The 18,310-nt window shown below is 48.0% G+C and overlaps 1 protein-coding gene and 1 long non-coding RNA gene across 2 annotated transcripts; both read left to right on the top strand.

The window, feature by feature from the left end:
- Window positions 1-1,027: 1,027 nt before the first annotated feature.
- Window positions 1,028-16,476, top strand: ppap2d (phosphatidic acid phosphatase type 2D). Its single transcript, XM_040190649.2, has 6 exons — window positions 1,028-2,004; window positions 12,455-12,612; window positions 12,694-12,980; window positions 13,104-13,161; window positions 14,637-14,813; window positions 15,047-16,476. The coding sequence occupies exons 1-6, from the start codon at window positions 1,797-1,799 to the stop codon at window positions 15,149-15,151; spliced, it is 993 nt and encodes a 330-aa protein (XP_040046583.1). The 5' UTR covers window positions 1,028-1,796; the 3' UTR covers window positions 15,152-16,476.
- LOC144384517 (uncharacterized) lies at window positions 3,526-5,017 on the top strand. The gene is made up of 2 exons (XR_013451302.1): window positions 3,526-4,747; window positions 4,780-5,017. It is a non-coding gene; the product is annotated as an uncharacterized LOC144384517 (long non-coding RNA).
- Window positions 16,477-18,310: the final 1,834 nt, after the last annotated feature.

Below are 18,310 nucleotides of genomic sequence, written 5' to 3'. Positions count from 1 at the left end.
GACTCTTCATATCCATTCAGCATCAGTTACTACTGTAGTTTAGTACAGTAAATCCAAATGTTTACTTCCTCTTGACTTTCTGGCCCCTAAATGATTATTTACAGCCATCTAGTGGATGCAAATCAAAAATGCACTTAAAATGGTTTAAAACTAAACCCACTGCATCACTCACTCTTTACCCGTTGTAAATCTAAAACGGTCTATGAGATGCTTAAATTGTTCATTCATTAAGACCAAAGCTACAGATAAAAAACAGCTGTGGTGAAGACACATGTTGAGAAATGTGCATAAAAGTACATGAAATGCTAACTTTGTCATCCCTATGTTTCTCTCAGAAATGGCACGAGTATAAATGTTTCATTAATGGGACTAAAAACTACTATCAAGTAAAATAATGATTTTATTGGACAATTGAAAATAACTTGGCCTTTTTCACTTTCCCTCCCACCTTTTCTTTTTTTCTATCTGGCACTTTACATTTCTTCTTTGAGAAAAAATAATAATACTAATGCACATTCAATCAGCCACACGCCTAAATTCAAGAAAACAACATCTTTTCTGGACTTTTGTGGGACAAACCGCAGCAACCTGCAAATGGAAAAGCTGTGAAACCTCTGGAAACACTTCAGCAGCGGTGCTTCTGCCTCTACAGCAGGTGGCAGGAAACCTCTTGCACACAGCTGAGCAAGGCACTATACTGCCACCAGCAACCAGCAGGGCCGCGGTTAAACTAGATCAGAGCTGGATATCTTTGATATTATCTTCCCAATCCAAACTTTACAGCGGTAAACCAGAGGTAGTGGATCAGCGAATCATGGAGGAATCAAATGACCGATCCAACCAAATGATCGCTTGATTTACGGCATTCTAGTTGTGGCATTTCATAATGTTTCATTAAAATAAGCTTCCCGATGGAAAGTCTGCGTTCAGCGCGCGTTTCGTCATTGCCCGTCCCGCAGCCAAACAAACAGGTCAAACAGCAACAGTCAATATTATGGACAGATCCAACTGCAAAGGCGCGTAATGCATAACAGCTGATTGTTCTGTTGGAGAAAGTTTATTATTACTGTTCTCATTTGTGCAAACGAAATGTCCTTAAATCTATGAATCTGGTGGTCCGGAGGTCGTGTCCCGGTGTGGGTGGGTCAGTTTAAGTGGATAAGTTGGTGGGGGGCACCTCAACCATCGTCACGCAGCTGTCAGGGTCAACGGGATCGAACATGTTGCCGTGAGCCGCGGGGCTCGTCCGCCCGCATCGATCTGGATTTGGAACCAGCGGTCTGCGTCAAGCCACAGTCGACAACACCGGAAGCGACACCGCCTTCTCTTTCAAGCGGCGCCGGTGTCCCTCCCGGCCGCCCGACGCGCGGCGAGGACAACGCGCACTTTATTTTGAAGGGCCAAGCGAGGCGCTCTTGAACCCGCATGGGACGTTCGGAGACCCCGGCACAAGTTTGTCGTTACTCGGTCGACGCTGGCTCGGATGCTCGGCTTGCCTCATAGTTCCATCTAGCCTCCACCCCCCCCCACCCCCCTCTCCACCCCCCTCTCCACCCCACTCTCCACCCACCCTCCGCGCACTCTTGCTCGTGGATGAAGAGCGTGCCGCGTGAGGCTGAAGCCGTCGAACTGCGGGTGACATGGGTCTGCTGCACGCGCGGCGGACGGACTGACCAAAACGCATCGGGATCCTCACGACGACGAGCCCCGCAGTAAATACATATACATATATATATATATCTTAAATATATATATATAGTCAAACAAGTTGTCATTAAGTTTATTTAGCTAAAGACATGCAGAAGTTTAATTCCCCCGGCACGCACGGCAACACGCTGCCCCGGGACGCGGAGCTCCAGCTGCGGTTAGCTGACGGCGGAGGGGCCGGGGACGGAATGGAGAACGGCGGGGGGAAGCATTTCCTCTCCAAAGCCGAGGAGGAGAGCTCGTTTTGCACCAAGAGGAAGATGCTCGTCGGTTTGGATTTAATATGCCTTTTTGTCGGTAAGGATTAATGTGTGTTCACGCCTCTTAAACGAATGCTTCAAACCGTTTTTTGTGTGTGTTATTACAGTAGGAATGCGCATAATAAGACCACTTCATCACTTTTTTTTGCATGCACAATAACTTTCTTTCAAAAGCACCCTACACACACTGGTCTGTTGATTTGCACGCATGTGCGTCCACGCGAGATCGCGATCGAGTATTTGGAGGTCAAAAAGAGGTAGAAGGAAAGTGTGGGGTTTTTTTTTTAGCGAGAAAAAAATCCCCCACATTGCTTGTTGATTTGTAAAAGGGATTTTTCCCAAGAAGTCAAATTGAAACCGTTCAAACGGGCTGAAAAGTTTCAGCTCAGGCGGGTGGGAGGGAGGAGGGCGATGGGGGGGGGGGCGAGGGAGCTGGCAGGAGCAAAGTTTCCCCGGGAATGAATCTGTTCCCATGGTAACTCCTAAAGTTCCCGCGAGGAGAACGTGGGAATTGGGATATAAACATGCGTGCAGAAGATGACCTCTGTGGCTGCAGCATCGGGCCGTGTTGGGATGGAGGCATGTGCGGGATTATAACTCAATAACATTCACCCACAGAAAAACTGAGAAACTTAAGCAACAACATGTTGACCTCAACTCCAGCGTATTATAGTTTCAAAATACAGAAAAGCAGAAAAGGTCGGCCTGATTCTGATCACCTCTGTGGGCCGTGATGAGATGTCAAATTTGATCGCCACTTTCAATCAATATGAAGAAGCACAATATCCGTCTATCATGTTAGTTTGGATAACCAGCTGTGTTAGACTGGACGTTCCCTCAGCGAGACATATAGCTAATAAATTACTGTAATAATGAGGTTCCACAGAAAAAGTTTCTTAAATGTGGCAACACAAGAATAAGTCAAGAGTTCCGTCTTCAGAAGTGCATAAAGTTGGAGTTGAATTCCATTGACCTGCAGGCTGCATATTATTGGTGTACAGAAGGTCGGACTGGTTTGTGTGTTTCAAGCTACAGCGTTGCATCTTCTTGGAGATTTACGCGTGGAAAAAGGAAATTTGGCAAGAATCTAGTGAACTGAAGTCAGAGCAACGGACCAGAGGAAGAGGAACAATATTTCTCTCTTCAGCTGTCTGACACTTTAGGGAATACTTGAATGGAATCTCAGAACCTCAGAACCGTACTGGACTCTTTCAGCAAGCAAAGTTCAAAGCATGACTTTCCCCTCTCCGTTGGGTCTAATGGGTTAAATCCTGGGAGAGGAGGGGGGGGGGGGTGCACACCCGCTCTCCTGGCCGGCGATATCACATATGATATTGTATAACTTCATCGGTTTTGACGTCGGCATCTCACATGACTCTTCGCAGGGGAAGGGATCACCAGGGTTCAGTCGAGTGAGTTGTTATCCGCACCGGCAAGGAAGGACGGGACAGGCGGAACCCGTCGAGGCAGCCTGGCAGGTCCTCGGCCTCGTCGCCAGTTGAAAGCACAGGAAAGTTTGATGGTTTTTAACCCCCCCACACCCCTCAGGCAGGTGTGCTATTAGCCGCTCGCTCGGCACTTTTTTCACAGTGGCTGTGTTTGCTGTTTGGGAAGTGGCCGGCAACCCAGCATCCGTCAGCACCGCGGAAGGAAACGCTCCCTCTCAGTTCTCCTCCTGAGACGCACGCCACTCGCTTTCTTCTCAGCAATGTGCGTGTTCCTCCTCCTCCCCCTCCTCCCCCCTCTAGGTCACAACACTGAGTCGCTGAGCCTCAAGCTGGTCGCAACCGAGAGGGTTTCCAGAGGCGGTTCGTCTTGTGACTGAAGTCGAAGGGAGTTCATTCTCTTCGCTTCAAGTTCTGGCTTGATTTGATTGGCTGACAAATTTCCAGCTTCATTTGAGGCTTTTCCACGTTGTAAAAGGTGTAAGGTTGAGAAAAAAGAAAACGGAACGGAAACCGGAACGCTTTCCAGTTGATCACCACATGCGGGGAATTAGAGCATAATGTTTAATCATACATTACAAGCTGGACGTATGAATTCACCCGTTGACCAGATTCCTTACAGATGTCTGGCTGTGTCTCGCCCGTCTCTGCTTCCCTTAACCACCGTGTCAGTAATCAGTTGAAGCATGACCTTGACTCATCTGCGGGCATTCGGCAGTGAATGCCAACACTTAGAGGGGATGAATCGAGCCCTTTATTCAGCTAAACCCGCTTATCTCTGACTAACACACTTTTCCCTTGAAAACGGCATCCTCAGATTCCCTCAGACAGTCGACCCGCCGGCATCATTCATCCCATTAAAGGGGCTCATTCACTAGTGTAACTGTGGAATTTTTACCCTGAAGCATCCTCACCGTGTTACCAGCTGAAGAAGGACTCCGCAGTGACCCTCAGGGTTTTCCCAGTCTATTTACTCCACATTTACAGTGGCGGCATAAACTCCGCTGGGTCTGCTGTGCCACGCCGAGGCCTTGGCGGGCTCATCCGACATTGTTGTTCCCCCAGCGTTTGAATATGGCGCCCTGCTCTGACATGATGGACGCGGCACAGAGACGGATCGCTCAGGTTCAGCTCAGTGTCAGTTATCTCGCACACAAGCTGCAGAATGCTTGTACGTTCCCATGTGTGTGTGTGTGTGTGTGTGTGTGTGTGTGTGTGTGCATTCCTGGTGGGACTGAACCAGGTTTTGACGTGGACGGGGCCTGACTGAATCTGCGCCCTCTGGCCGGATCTAAGATCTAGAGTCCAGACACCCCGGGTCAGGAGATGTCTGGGGTTTGTCCTATCTGAAGAGCATGCAGAGACAGGCCTCCCAGCCTGCACTGCAGCTTCCCTCCTGCACAGGTGGTCTTTGCTCTGTCATCACCCCAATAAAGCCAGTCATTGCCTCCGTTAAGGGTAATTGGTAAATGATTGAAAGTGGCGGTTGATAAGCCGCCATTAGCTTCTACAGCTTAGTGGTTGTGACATTATGTGGATGCCGCCAGGCACGACCCTCTTGTGGAGGTTAATTGGGAACTAGTTTCACACTTGATATGCACAAAATGTTAGGTCAAAATGAGACAAGTGAGAAGAAAGAAAAGATTCACACTGTCGATAAACGGCACAGACGAGCAACTGTTCAAAGTAAGTCATTCATTTTCTTCAGTAGTGAAAACAAAACCAGCTTTATCATGTAATAAAAAGTTAGTACTGCAATCAGCTTATTTGCTCTTGAGTGTTTCTTTGTGCAAGACGTGAGGCGTCATGCTTCATGAAGGACGGTATCTAGTTCAGTGATCAGGGTTCTGAAAAGGCTCCCTCCTTTCAGCTTATCATCTTTTTTCTGTGGCTGCTTCCCCTCTTTTCTTTAGACAAACTCTACACCGAGGCTGAAGGTGTTCCGGCAATGCAGCGTTTTGTGTGTTTTGTGTGTACGCATGTGTGTTTTGGGCGGGCGGCGGATTTATGACTCCTAGTCGTGTCCTCTGGGAGAGAAAGCTGCCAAGTGAGAAAGCAAGAAGCCCAACATGTCACAGCACGTTGGTTTGCACAGCGCCAGGAATATTGAATTGTCTCCCGTGTGCTTATTAATGCGTGTGTGCGTGCTTGTGTGTAAAACTTTGGGTGTGGGCGTTTGTGTGTATGCGTCATGGTGGCTCCTAATGGGGACACCCTACAACAGCTGCCATGTGCGTGCTGTTTGTTGACAAATTAGCTGGTCCTGTTTGGCTGAGAGTTTTTAGGCCGCGATCAACCCACGCTCTGACGTTATGGAACACTCGGGCGGCACTTTGCGACGCACAGATGGAAAGCCATTAAAGGAGCTCAGTCGGACCATTAGTCAATGGAAGAAGAAGAACTTTTTCTCTCCCTCTCCGTCGTAAATCTCTTTCCCCATTTGACAGCACCACAGAGGTTCCGGAATCCATTAGTTGCACCCTTCCTCAGACACACGTCCTATGCGGGCACGTGCACTCCGCTGTCAATACGCCCGCCTTCGCCCATCAGGCCTTAGAAACGTCTCGTTTGCCGGAAAGCTACGGGGCGAGGAAGAGCCTGAACGAGTGAAGAGCCCTCAGGGGGAGAGGGAGGGGGGGGGGTGTAGAACGAACGAAGGGTTAGAAGGGGATTGGAGATCTACAGTAGGGGTGAGAGGTCAGACCCAGTGGCGCCAGAGGGATCCTTTCCACAGCTCTCTTGTTTACGCCCCGTAGTGAGGAAGTCGCTCTGGGACGGATGGACGGTTCCGGTGGCAAATAGCTTTGAAATGTGCTTTTAACGAGGCGGCTGGATGACGGTTCCATAAGTGCTCGGGGCGGTCCATAGGTATGAGGCGTAATGACCAAACAAAGATGTCTCCAGTGCTTTTATGCTCAGTGCTCATTAGCTGGAATGGATTTTTTATTGAGAGGCTTCCAATCAAAGTATCTCGCTGAATCTGAATGCAGCCAGTTGCCTTTCCTTCTGGTCCATCGAAGTAATGGCTCGTTCTCTTGTGTGTGTGTGTGTGTGTCCCTCGCCCTCCCTCCTTCCTATGGGGAGATAGACCCCCTTGGCGCCGTGGCATTGTTCCGCATCACCAGCACCTTTTTAATCATTGTGTCTTTTCCCTGCTTCATTCACCCTCGGAAGCTTCCCTATGATGTTGTTCCACCTGCACGCCCCCCCCCCCCCCCCCAAATGGATCTCAAACTCTCGCCATCCACACGGAACGACCACAACCATGCCGCGTGGCGCCAAATACCTCCCCTCCAGTCTAGACCACAACATTGTGCGGTTCTCACATTGCAGACTGCCCGCCCTCATCCCTCTGCGCGCACCCTAACCTTCACACGGCGCGTCACACGCGAGAGCTCCTCCAAAGCGTCCCAGGTACATACCGCAGTGGCGGGTCCTCTATGATCCGGCTGATTCAGACAGGCAGACAGACAGCCCACTTCAGACCTCACCACTCCTGCCCTGAACTCCAGGGCCGGGCTCCAGGAAGCCAGCAAGTGAAGTGTGGAGAGAACAGAAGCAGCTGGTGGAAGCATGTCTCCACTGGCCAGCTGTAACGGTGAGAGGGGGTCGCTAGAGCCCAACTGGTGGGAGGCGAAGCAACAAGAAGGCAGCGGGAAGAGGCATTTTGTTTTTCTTTCTCTTTAACACATATAGATGGAGCAGAGGGTATCTACTTTGAGAGGTTGTAGGGGGTCCAGATGCTGGCGATAGCAGATGCTCAACAAAGATCCAAGACCGCCATGTTTCTTCAGTCCCACTTTGTTCTTCGCTGATTATTTCACAGATACTTGTGCTGCCATCAGGGCAGACAAAACAGACAAGTCTCTTGTGTGCCAGTGCAGGGGGGGCAACAGTTATTATGAATCCCACTGCTTTACTTCACATGACACGGCCTCCGAGGTATCGCTGACCTGATGTGTGTCTTATGCCCCGTCCAATGGGCCGTCCAGACCCTACCTACTCGAGGTCAATGCCTAACCTCAGTCCCTCTTCACTGCCGCGACCGTCTGCGTATATATGGCCCAGAAATGCAGTGGGATTCATAAGTCACATAAGCTCATCATTATCCCACCTCTCCTACCTGAATTGGCCGCCACGGATGAACAGAAAGAACCACCTTCCCGGTGAAACAAGGACAACACTCTAATTAGGTTTGTGGCAGTTCATGGTTGCCAATGATAATCACAGTCTCAGTACGGATGACTTCACCTCCTGTTCACTCGCACATGTATCCTACCTAACAATGTGTGTGTGTGTGTCTCTCTCTGTTCTTTTTTTTGCATAGAGTCTCTGCCTCTTCAAACAAAGACTTTTTTAATATAGACCAGGTGAAACTTTAAAGACGTGGCCTTTCCCATAAAGTACCCGATTCAAACTAAACAGTGATTAGAAGAAGAGATCAAGGCTGGCTCCTGTGGAGACACCTTTGTGCAGTTTAAGTCTGATGGCACAAATAATTGCACAAGCCCATCCGGCCCAACGGGAGACTGCTTTTTATGAGCGCGTTAGCGAGGCTGCCACGCCGCTTCTTGTAAATGCCGTTACCAAGTTTATCGCGGTCGGAAAGATTTGTCGACTTGTAGGTAAACAACGGCCTAAAATCCACTGCGAAACATTGGCACAAGCAAGCTGTTGAGAGGCCCGGCGAGGGTGGAGCACCCCCTGAATGGGGCCTGCAGCAAGCTGGGCTGGAGCCCAAAGCTCGGCCTGGTCTTAAAACTGTAGGCTGAATGGACCTGTGGCGACGGGTCACTCGCTAATTGTCCGTCCTCCAGGTCTATCAGAGGGCAAATCGAACGAGGCTTTCACAGTCAAACCATATTGGATGTGATGAAGCATGCGATCATTACTGTTGGCTTAGATGCAGCTCCAGGCTGTCATGATAATCTATGAGGATGCACAGGCTGTTTGTCGGACAGCAGCAGCATCCACAAACAAAATTAGGTCTGCGATAATGAGCCCGTTTGCCCCGATGCATTCAGGATCCTCATGCACTTGCTCGGTTTCTACTGTGCTGGTGGTTTTTTTTTGCTGGTTTGTTCGGTTGTCTGTGCGAGTTTGGGTTTGGCTTGTTTGCATCCCAGTGTGGTTTTTAATGTTTGTGTGTGTTGTGGATTTTCTGCCGGTGGACGTGGGGTCGTGTTTACAGAGCGGGTCCCAGCAGAGCCCCGAATCTCTGACCTTCACATTCCAGAATCTCCGCTAATCGCCTCCGTCTGCTGTTCTCCGCAGAGGAGCCCTCGACGCATCTCTCTGGGCTCCATCTCTCCAGTTTTCTATCACCCCAGTATTACTGACCTGCCCCCCCCCCCCAACCCACAACCCCCTCCCTGGTGTCAACTTGTGAGCCTCCTGGTCGTACATTTTCGCCTAGTTTACAGTTTAACACCACTGATCAGCAGAGGTGGTTGAAGAGACACGACCGTGAAGCATGTGGACCACTAACGGCCCTGTCTTCAGTCACTTTCTCCACAGCTTTTGCTTCTTGTGTTTCTTACTTTTGGTTGTTGTTGCTCTCCTCTCAGAATGAGCTCATTCATGGGCTGTGGTCATAGATGTGTAAATTAGAACCAGAAGAGTTTCTCAGAGTGAGGCACACAAACCCCTCTGCTCTAATTCCTCCTCTTTTTCCTCCCTCCCTCCCTCTTTCTCTTCTTCTCCCCCCTCTTTCCTTCTGTCCCTTTTGACTATTTGAAAGCATTCCTGCGCTGAGTGTCAGGCCCAGCGAGCAGCACATTCTGGCCTGGCTGTGTGAGCCGACCCACTCCTCCGCCTCCCTTCGGGTCGCCTCACAGGCCTTCCTTTCTGAGCATGCCTTGACCAGGTGTTAGGGTTTGCTCACAGCTGCCTGACAGATGATGTGAGGGTCTCTGGAGTGTTTTCGCGTCTTGTTGTGAAACCCGTTTTAACGTAGCTGTAAAGTGGGACACGGAAGCTGGTGGTTCGTAGGAGACTGTGAGGATCCTGACTGGCTTTGCATGTGGTTTCCATCGTCATGGCTCAGTGTTTTATTCGCTGTACAGCGCGGAGACGTTGTGACACAGCTCAGGTTTGGCCGGGTTTGTTTTATCGAGAATCTTAGCAAACATCTCTGGTCCCAGTGGAGGGACTTTTGCTTCAGGGACATTAGTTCGGAGTCTACACCTTTACTACAATGGGAACAGAACGCAAGACATCGGTGCCGGAGGGTCTGAGGTCACAAGACATTGACTATTCATGGATCCCATTAAACCTCCATGGGTTGAAAATGACCCCTTTAAAAGTCCATGTAACTGCAGAGTGGTCCTTATTGGATAATCTGTCCATTACATCTATGGTAATGCAGTTTAATATTGATTATTTGTAGAGGACTTTCCATATTGAAGAATCAGACACAGAGAGAAGCTGTTAATGGGCGGTACGGTAAGCAACATTTTGCAAAAATAAGAATCCAAAAACCAACTTTGTGAGAAAAGGTGGCGCGTGTTAAAATTACTTATTAATTCATTAATAGTTGCATCATCCAACTAAAAAAAACGTCTTTACTCATTAGCTCAACTGCATGAAATAGTCACCCATCTCTTTGTCTCTGTATGATCAGATGTTACTCGTTCACTTTAATTCCTCACTTTTTATGTTTCTCCCTGTGCTCTTCCTCTTCTTTGTGCCATCATCTTTCATCTAAAGTACAGTACTTCGACTTATGTTATTAATAAGCATTCCTTTGCATCCCAATAATACACTGAGTACAATACAGAAAGATTTTTTTTGTCTACGTACTTAAACATGCAGAGTTATAAAGACACAAGGATTCTTCTCAAACGTGTTCGGGTTGGTCAGTTGCAACACATTTGAAATTGTGAAACGAAAGAAAAAAAAATCCTTACCCACTCAATTTGACCCAGAGATGAACCAGACTGCAGGTCTCCACCAAGGGATGATACACACAGATAAAAGGATTACAATTGGATTAGAGACCTGAGGGTAGTTTATGCAGGTGGGAGGAAGGAAACAGGAAACCATCCTTCAGGGCATTCATTTTTTCTAAATCACCCAGAAAAAAAAGAAGAATCCCCCCAAGTATTTATCGAGTACTCCAAACCATCTTTGCTAATATAAACAGATATGCAAGGCGCATTCAGATCCCCTTTTTTGTATAATAAACAAACTATGGTGGTGACACAGTGTACACAAAACTCAACCGTGTAAGATTCTAAGATTTGACGTCGAAATGACAAGCAGGGTTATTTTAATAGAATGCGTCAGATGACGTCCCCAATAAACTCTTAGTAACAATAACGGTTTGACAAGATCATACTGACATTTTTCATTAAGGCAGAAATTCTGACCAAAATCAATGAAAAGGTGAATGCCGGCTTGAAGCCGTTTGTGTAACTGTGTGTTAAACGGGATGCATGTCTGGCATCTCTGCAGGGCTCGGGTTTGGGATGAGAAGACGCTTGTTGACTGAATGAGATAAATGAGAGATCGGGGTCAGCTGAGAGCTGTTTCCTATCTCGCTCTCCGTCGGCGTCGGAGCCCCCGCTATCGGCCTGCAACGCGTTTCCCTCCCTCACTTTCATCCTGAGACCCTTCTGTAATTATACGTGCGTCAGTGTTTTGTCTTCCTGATAGGGCAGCTTGACTTTGAGGTCACTAATACACTTCTAACTAACAGTACCACATTCTTAATGAGCACACAGCTGATAAGAGTTGCCTCCTTGTGTGTTTTCTGCACATCAAACCTATGGACGATTTCCTTGCTCACCCTTTATCAGCTCAGTGAGGCTGAATGAGGGGCGTGTATTGCTCTCACACCCATACAGGTGTGAGAGCAAACAGGCCCATTGATAAAACTAAAACAAAGCGGATGTGGAGAACTCTTAAACCGCCCGTAGGTGCCTAAAGTAGGTGAGGTGTCCCTGCTTTTTCTGAGTCAACAATTATTGCCCCATTGTTCTCCAAAACGTGTTTGCGTGCCATTCTTTTGCGTTTCGGTGTGTATTTGTGCGCTGTTCCCTCTGCTGGATTCGGAGTGTGTGCTAAAGAGTCACGTAGCCTACGATATTCCCTGGCGGGAGCAGTCTTCTTTTGGCCCGGGTGCGATCCAGCAAACCGGCAGGCCTGGGATGACAGGAAGAGGCACAGAGGTTAATGATTAGTCCCATGTTGTTTCTGCATTCCATGGGGTGACGAGGGGACGCGGGACGCGCATGGCGCAGAGAAGCTGAGCGGCTTTGTTCAGGGCCATCGTAACACAGAATGAAAGATGTGCAGCTACACCCCCCCCCCCCCCCCCCCACACACCCACACCCTCCGCCCCCCCGCCACCTTTTTTCTGGGAATACAAACACACGTTTTTCCTTTTTGTCCTCATTAAAACGTTGCACAACTTTTAGTCAGTGAACTTTCCCCACCAGGCCGCGAGGTTTGTTTGCTGAGGAGTGTCAGACCTCGACCCGCTGTCGCCTGACTTTTAATCAGTGACCAGCCCGGAAACGTAGGCTGCACATTTATAGGAAAATGGTTAATGTAAGATATAATGGCTTGAACTGAAAGTCACTGCTTTCTGAGCAAACAAGCCGTCATTCCCGCAAACAGACAAAAAAAAGCTGCTGCTACAATGTGTTTATTGTCCCTCTTTTGGCACACTGAGATGTTTTCCTCTATCTTTTTCCTCCTTCCTCGTCTCATCTCCGCTGTCATGCACATCTCCTAGTCCGTCTGTCCTTCTGTGTCTGTCATCTCTCCTTCTACTCGGATGGAAGGAGCTATTTGAGGAACGCTTCCACCCCCCCCCCCCCCCCCGGGGAATCTGGAAACCATGTCACCAGATGACGGATGTCCTTTAAAGCTGCTCCCCTGATTCCCCCTTTGAGGCCGCCTCGTTGACGCTATCTCCGGGATCATCGCCGCGCAGACATTCATGCTCGCAGACATTCATGCACGCAGACATTCATGCTCGCCATCTTTTGTTTTGTGTTTTTGTCCTTCCTGCCCTGCCCTCCCGCATCCCATCAGCCTCCATCCCATTCTTTGCGTGCGAGTTGAAGGCCGTGACTCCGTACAAGCGAGGCTTCTTCTGCGGAGACCCCAGCATCACCTACCCCTACGAGCCGAAAGAGGCCATCCCCGACGTCCTGCTCATCGCTGGGGGGATAGCCATCACTGGGGTTACGGTAAGACTGCAAAAAACAAGTAGGCTGTCCAGTATTAGTTTTTTTTCCTTCTAATTTCTCTCGTCTGATTTCCTTCCCCAGATCGCTCTGGGCGAATGCTACCGGGTGCGCTACCGAGGTGTTTACTCGCGGGCCTTTGTCCGCAACTGCTATGTGTCGTGCCTGTACAAGGAGCTGGGGAGCTTCCTGTTTGGTTGCTGTGTGGGTCAGTCCCTCACCAACATGGCCAAGCTGAGTGTGGGGCGCCTGCGACCCAACTTCCTGTTTGTCTGTAACATCACCTATGCGTCCATCAACTGCACTCAGGGCAGCTACGTGTCCCACGCCCCCTGCAGGCAGGCTGAGGAGAAGATGGTGGATGAAGCAAGGTGTGTTTTTGTGCATTTTTATACTCTTTCAACTTTGTTGACCGAGGGAAGGGGTATACATTAATTTGAGTCAAGCAGTTAATTTGTAACCATTGACATTTTTTATTGATCTTTATATTTCAGGAAGTCTTTCTTTTCCGGCCATGCTTCCTTTGCAATGTACACCATGCTCTACTTGGCAGTAAGTCACACACACACAATACGTATCTGCAATGTGACCTGCACATCTGGGATTTCCCTTATGACGGACAATAGCTTGAGAACAGGAACACTGTGCACTTATTAACGAGATAAGCTAATTAAACATGCGCAAACACATGTGCTGTTAAATATATTCACACTTCCTGATCGGACGGGAGGCGATCTTTGAGAGCAGCAATTCTCCAAAGGCATCCTGCTTCGGGCTGAAAGAGCTCGTGAGACACAGAAAGCCGGGAGTGGAAGGGAGAGGGGGGAGGAGGGGAGGCGGGAGGGGTGAGAGAGTGAGGGAGAATGTTTTTTCCACGGGGAACATGAATAGATGAAGAGGCTGCGCAGACAGAGGAGGCCTTGTTGTGGGTCTCATTTAGAGGAGGGATGAATACGCCTGCTGAGAGATCGACAGGCTTCTTTCAGTAAGAGACACCCTCTCAACCCCCCCCACCCCAAATCTCTTCATCTTTCTTTCTCTCACACTGCACTGCCCAGTAGTCATGGGCACAGTGTGGGAGAGAGATGACAGTTAGATGGAGACAAAAGTACATTAGTAACCCTAAAATGTGCACATTCCTCGTGCATTACCCCGTATTAGTCCCAACATTACAGCTAATTTATTGTGCTGTGTGACCAAAAATCCATTAAATTCAGAGAGGCTGCTGTTGTACAAAATTAAAAATAAACTTGTGTACAATAAGGTCAACAGAAAGAGACAAGCGAGGATGAGACGGGGGGGACTGAGTAAGAGTACAAGGATAAAGTAGTGAAGTAAAAAACAAGTGTTTGGGGTTAGCCCTGTTCATCCGGTTCCTGTCCACATCACAACACACACACACACACACACACACACACACACACACACACACACACACACTGCAGCCACAAACACACAGCCTGCAAGTTTACTAGACTGCAGACGAACTGGAGAGATTGTGTGAGACCTGTAGCCACATGCCAACCCGACCATGGCCAGCTGCTCCTGTCTATGGCAGCAAGAGTGACACCTGCTCTCATTTGGAATAGGAAAGAGAGAGGGAGGGAGGGAGGGAGCGAGGGAGAAGGACCAGGTTACAGTCGGCCTCCTCACAGGAATGTAGGCCACATGCGCCAGACAGACCTCCAGCCTCTTCATAATGCGAGTCCTACATCTGCACCCGGCTTGCCCTGTGACCCCATTTTTACAGACACAGGCATCAATTCTGTGTTCTGCGGCACTGAGGCAGGAGATGAGGATGAACAAAAGAAGGAAATGGGTTTGGATAGTGTTAATGGACTTGCGCCAAGCTCCCTTTTCCTTCTAGGAAGCAGGCGTTTCACTTAAAGGCCTCTGCCAGCGTTTAAAGAACTCGTGATCAGTTCATGCAATAACACACAAATACCCAAATGCTCGTGTTGCCTTTTTTTCTGCAGCAACTCGAAAGTCACCGACGACAAAATAACAGCATTTGTCCCGCTCTGTAGTTCTACCTGCAGGCGAGGTTTTCGTGGCGAGGAGCTCGGTTGCTGCGGCCACTCATACAGTTCCTCTTATTGATGATCGCCATCTACACGGGCCTGAGCCGCATCTCCGACTACCGCCACCACCCCACCGACGTCCTCACGGGCTTCATCCAAGGAGGCCTCACCGCATACTGGGTGGTACGTCAAACATTTCGCTGCTGTCCAAACAGTCTTCGATAACAGTTTATCTTTGTCTTCACGGGATTTGTGTCCGTTTGCTCTCTTTTGACCGAGTTAACGTAAACAATGGTCCGTCTCTCCCTCCCTATTATTCTCCCTCTGATCCCCTGTGCTGTTTAGAACCAGGGGACGATTGACAGCGTGTGCGGTCTGTGTATGTTTGCTGACATGTTTTGCGTCTGTGCCTGCAGGCCTTCTACATCTCCTCCATGTTTAAGCCCTGCGCCCGTCAAGACATGTCCCCGACAAGCTTGTCCCTGGAGAGTCCACTGTCCAGCCAGCAAACCGTCTGTTAGCAGGCACACGCAATCATTCCACAAGTGGGAAGATAAGAGAAGATAGACTTCAGAGTCAGGGAGGGAATCTGGTAGATAGAAGCTCTCTAAGAACGTGAATCTGGGATTAAAAAGTACAATCTAACACATTGCTCGCACTTTCGGGGCATACTGACACACACGCATCCACACGGTAACCTGATGTTAACACACTTACACATGTGAAAAATACAAGAAGCACATTTGACTGTAAGTCAAACCCGTCCAGTGAAAAGAACTGCGTAGTAATATTACAGATATTTTTTTATATATGAGAAAATAAAATAAAAAAAATTCTATTTTTAAAGAGGATTTTTTAGAAGCTGCTAATGTTGATAGTTTTGGATGCTGGTGGTGGAGGCATTCGGGTCAGTGCAGGAAGTGAGCTGCAGGGACAGAGGAGAAAACGCCAGCCTCCTCTTTTTGTTTTTGATGTTGTGTTCATCGGGGAAAACATCAGCAGCTGTGAACTGATCATCATTCGGCCTCAGACGGAAAGACGTGATATGGAACACTGGCTTCAATTTCAAACCACCTGTACCTTCAGAATCGAACTGCCCTCCAGCGCTACAACAATAACCTGAACGTAAGCAAGAAAAAAACAGGAATACAGCGTTATCCTTCTTTTTGTGTAACCAAGGTAGTAATGGTTAGGAACATGACCAAGTAACTTCCCTTCCTCACCACTACCATCTTTATGTACTAACCACTTTGACTGTGTCTTAGAGGTGGAGGTTTGACTGAATTTTGTAACCTTTGACCTTTGTCCCCGGACTCCAATCTCTAAGCTGCACCTTGATTTATGCCACTCTGACAGGAGCGCCGATGTGGCGGCCCTCCTGTGCATTTCTATTAATAGCACTTGAACATACATAATGGAACCTTCTCATTATAATCAATGTTATGTATTTTATCACAAGTTTGAATAATCAGTGTTTTTGTTCATGTAAGACTCATACGCTATGTTTGTTTTTGCTACTTTTTAATGATAATTATTCAAATTGAATGTAAATAGCCATGTCATTTTATAAACCACACAGAATTCAATTCAAAAGTATTAGTTCCAGTTTTGGACCGTTTTTACTTGTTTATTAAGTGTTTGTATTTACGTTTGAGTCAATCAGGTACGAAGAGTTATTATTGTATCTGTTGTAACTACTAGACTGAGCCACAGATATTATCAGAAAGCTATATTTTATGTGTTGCCAGTTACTGGTATTTGTTTGTTTTGTCTGTGAATGCCAGAAAGGCAAAAATAACCACTGTACTCAAAAAAAACCAAACCAATAAAATGAATGTTGAATGTTTTTAATCTCTTCAGTGCTCTTTTATTTCCCTCTGGTTTGTCTCTCTCGCTACTCGCATGCAGCGTGAGTTTAGCAAGTCATTCAGCACCCAGCTATTACCTTTCATATGTATTTTTTCTAAATTACACCAGACTCCACAAAGAGTTAAGGAAACTTACCCAGAAACCAAATGTGAGCACGGCAATGATAAGTGATTTAACCTCTGGTTTTGTTCATTCCTGAGCTCTCCTCGTTTCTCAAAGCAGCGCGCTCCCTCAAGCACTCCCTCAGTCCTTTTTGGAGTGCGGTGGAGCGTGGTGGGCCGTTTCGGGGGGCAGCTCATGCTGCCATGGAGATACTAAGCCAGATACAGGTTGGGGTGTCTGAGGCGTTTTGTTTCACTCTTTTTTCAGATCCAAGGCTGTGAGAGACTGAAAAGCAGCCCAGATCAGTGAGAGACAGACAAAAAAAAAAAAAAAAAAAAGGCAGCTTCGGTAGTGGATCTGTGCATAATGTTGCGGTAAAGTGACATAGACAAGCAGGTAAACTGGTCTTGTAATAAAGGGAAGTAGTTATGGAGCAGTTGGCATAACAGACGAGGCGGTTGATACGGGAGTGAGAGTGATGGGTGTGAGGTGTCAGGGTGAGAAAGAATGTGATCACGGGGTTGTTTCATAATACTGTAACTAAGGAGACCAGATTCATTCCTGAGCCACATATACATATGCCCGTGCTTGTGTGGCAGGTTCTCGCCTAACCGTATCTCCCTCTCTCCTTGTTATTGTCTCATGTTTAGGTGCGTGTGACAGAAGCTGAGGCTCCTCCCCTCGAGCTGAGCTCAAACATGACCTCCCGTTTGCACTGTGACCCGTGTCCTCCTTGCTAACCTTTTGACCCTAATAGAGAAGACTGGCACATTCTGTATGTCTAGATTACCGAGGAGCATTTGCGCTGCTGTGAGTGTGGACACTGAGGCAACATTAGACCGGCGCTGGTCATTTAGGAAGGGGGCCTGGGAGGCCTTGAACTCGGAAACAGGTGTAAGGCACGAACTGTTCACGCTAAATCCACTTTATCATTTGTCCTCATTCCAAACCTTCCTGGGGAGCGCTGATCCAAATCAGCACACGGAGCCGTGTGCAGCCGGTGGCACGTAGCTCCCCCTGCATCTCCTTTCACATCCGTGGAAAGGACACTTTTATCACGTTCTTTTTTTTTCTTTTTATTGATAACATCATTGAGGCATGTGCAGCTCAGCCAGATTCCATTTGGGATCCTCCTCCTCCCTGTTTGAGCTGATGAAACAGCCCCTATAGATGGCGGTGCAAAGAATACCTCTTCCTACAGGCCTCACATAACTCAACCTGTCTTTGTTTGCTACCAAGTGAAAGCTGCCTAAGGCTGTGAATTGATTAAACTGTGGAGAGCAAAAGAAATTTCCTGGCAAATTAATTTAGTCAAGTAAGAGCTTTTCGCTCTGGGTCTCCAAAGCCTTACAATCGTAGTCTCTGGAACTCTGCTAGACTCCTATCCAGCTGTGGTTCAATTCTTAATAGAATTTAAAAAAGGATTAATGGACTCCTTAGTTTGCTCAAGTTCAGGCTTGCTCCCCCAGCCTGAACTGTTATGCATATTTCTATATCTCCCATAGTAATTACTCAGTGAGTACACTGGCCCATTAGGACTGCATGTGGGTACATGGTGTGCTGATGGGAGTCTATGAAAAGCATTAGTTTGCATGTTCTCCTTGCTTCTTCTCTCTCTACTTTCCAGGAATCAGGATGTTTAATAAACCAAGCTGGCTCATTGAATAAGATCAACCCTCAAAACTGACGCACAAAGAGCTGAGAGGGAC

The sequence above is a fragment of the Gasterosteus aculeatus genome, chromosome 11 (genome assembly GCF_964276395.1).
Source record: "Gasterosteus aculeatus chromosome 11, fGasAcu3.hap1.1, whole genome shotgun sequence".
NCBI classification, from domain to species: Eukaryota; Metazoa; Chordata; class Actinopteri; order Perciformes; family Gasterosteidae; genus Gasterosteus; species Gasterosteus aculeatus.
The sequence above is the reverse complement of the archived record's forward strand: the minus strand, read 5'-3'. Positions and strand labels throughout refer to the sequence as shown.

Coding starts and splice junctions, on each gene's coding strand:
- ppap2d (XM_040190649.2), top strand. CDS start 1,797: ATGCAGAAGTTTAATTCCCCCGGCACGCACGGCAACACGCTGCCCCGG. Junction 2,005..12,454: donor TTTAATATGCCTTTTTGTCG/GTAAGGATTAAT, acceptor GCATCCCATCAG/CCTCCATCCCATTCTTTGCG. Junction 12,613..12,693: donor TAGCCATCACTGGGGTTACG/GTAAGACTGCAA, acceptor TTCCTTCCCCAG/ATCGCTCTGGGCGAATGCTA.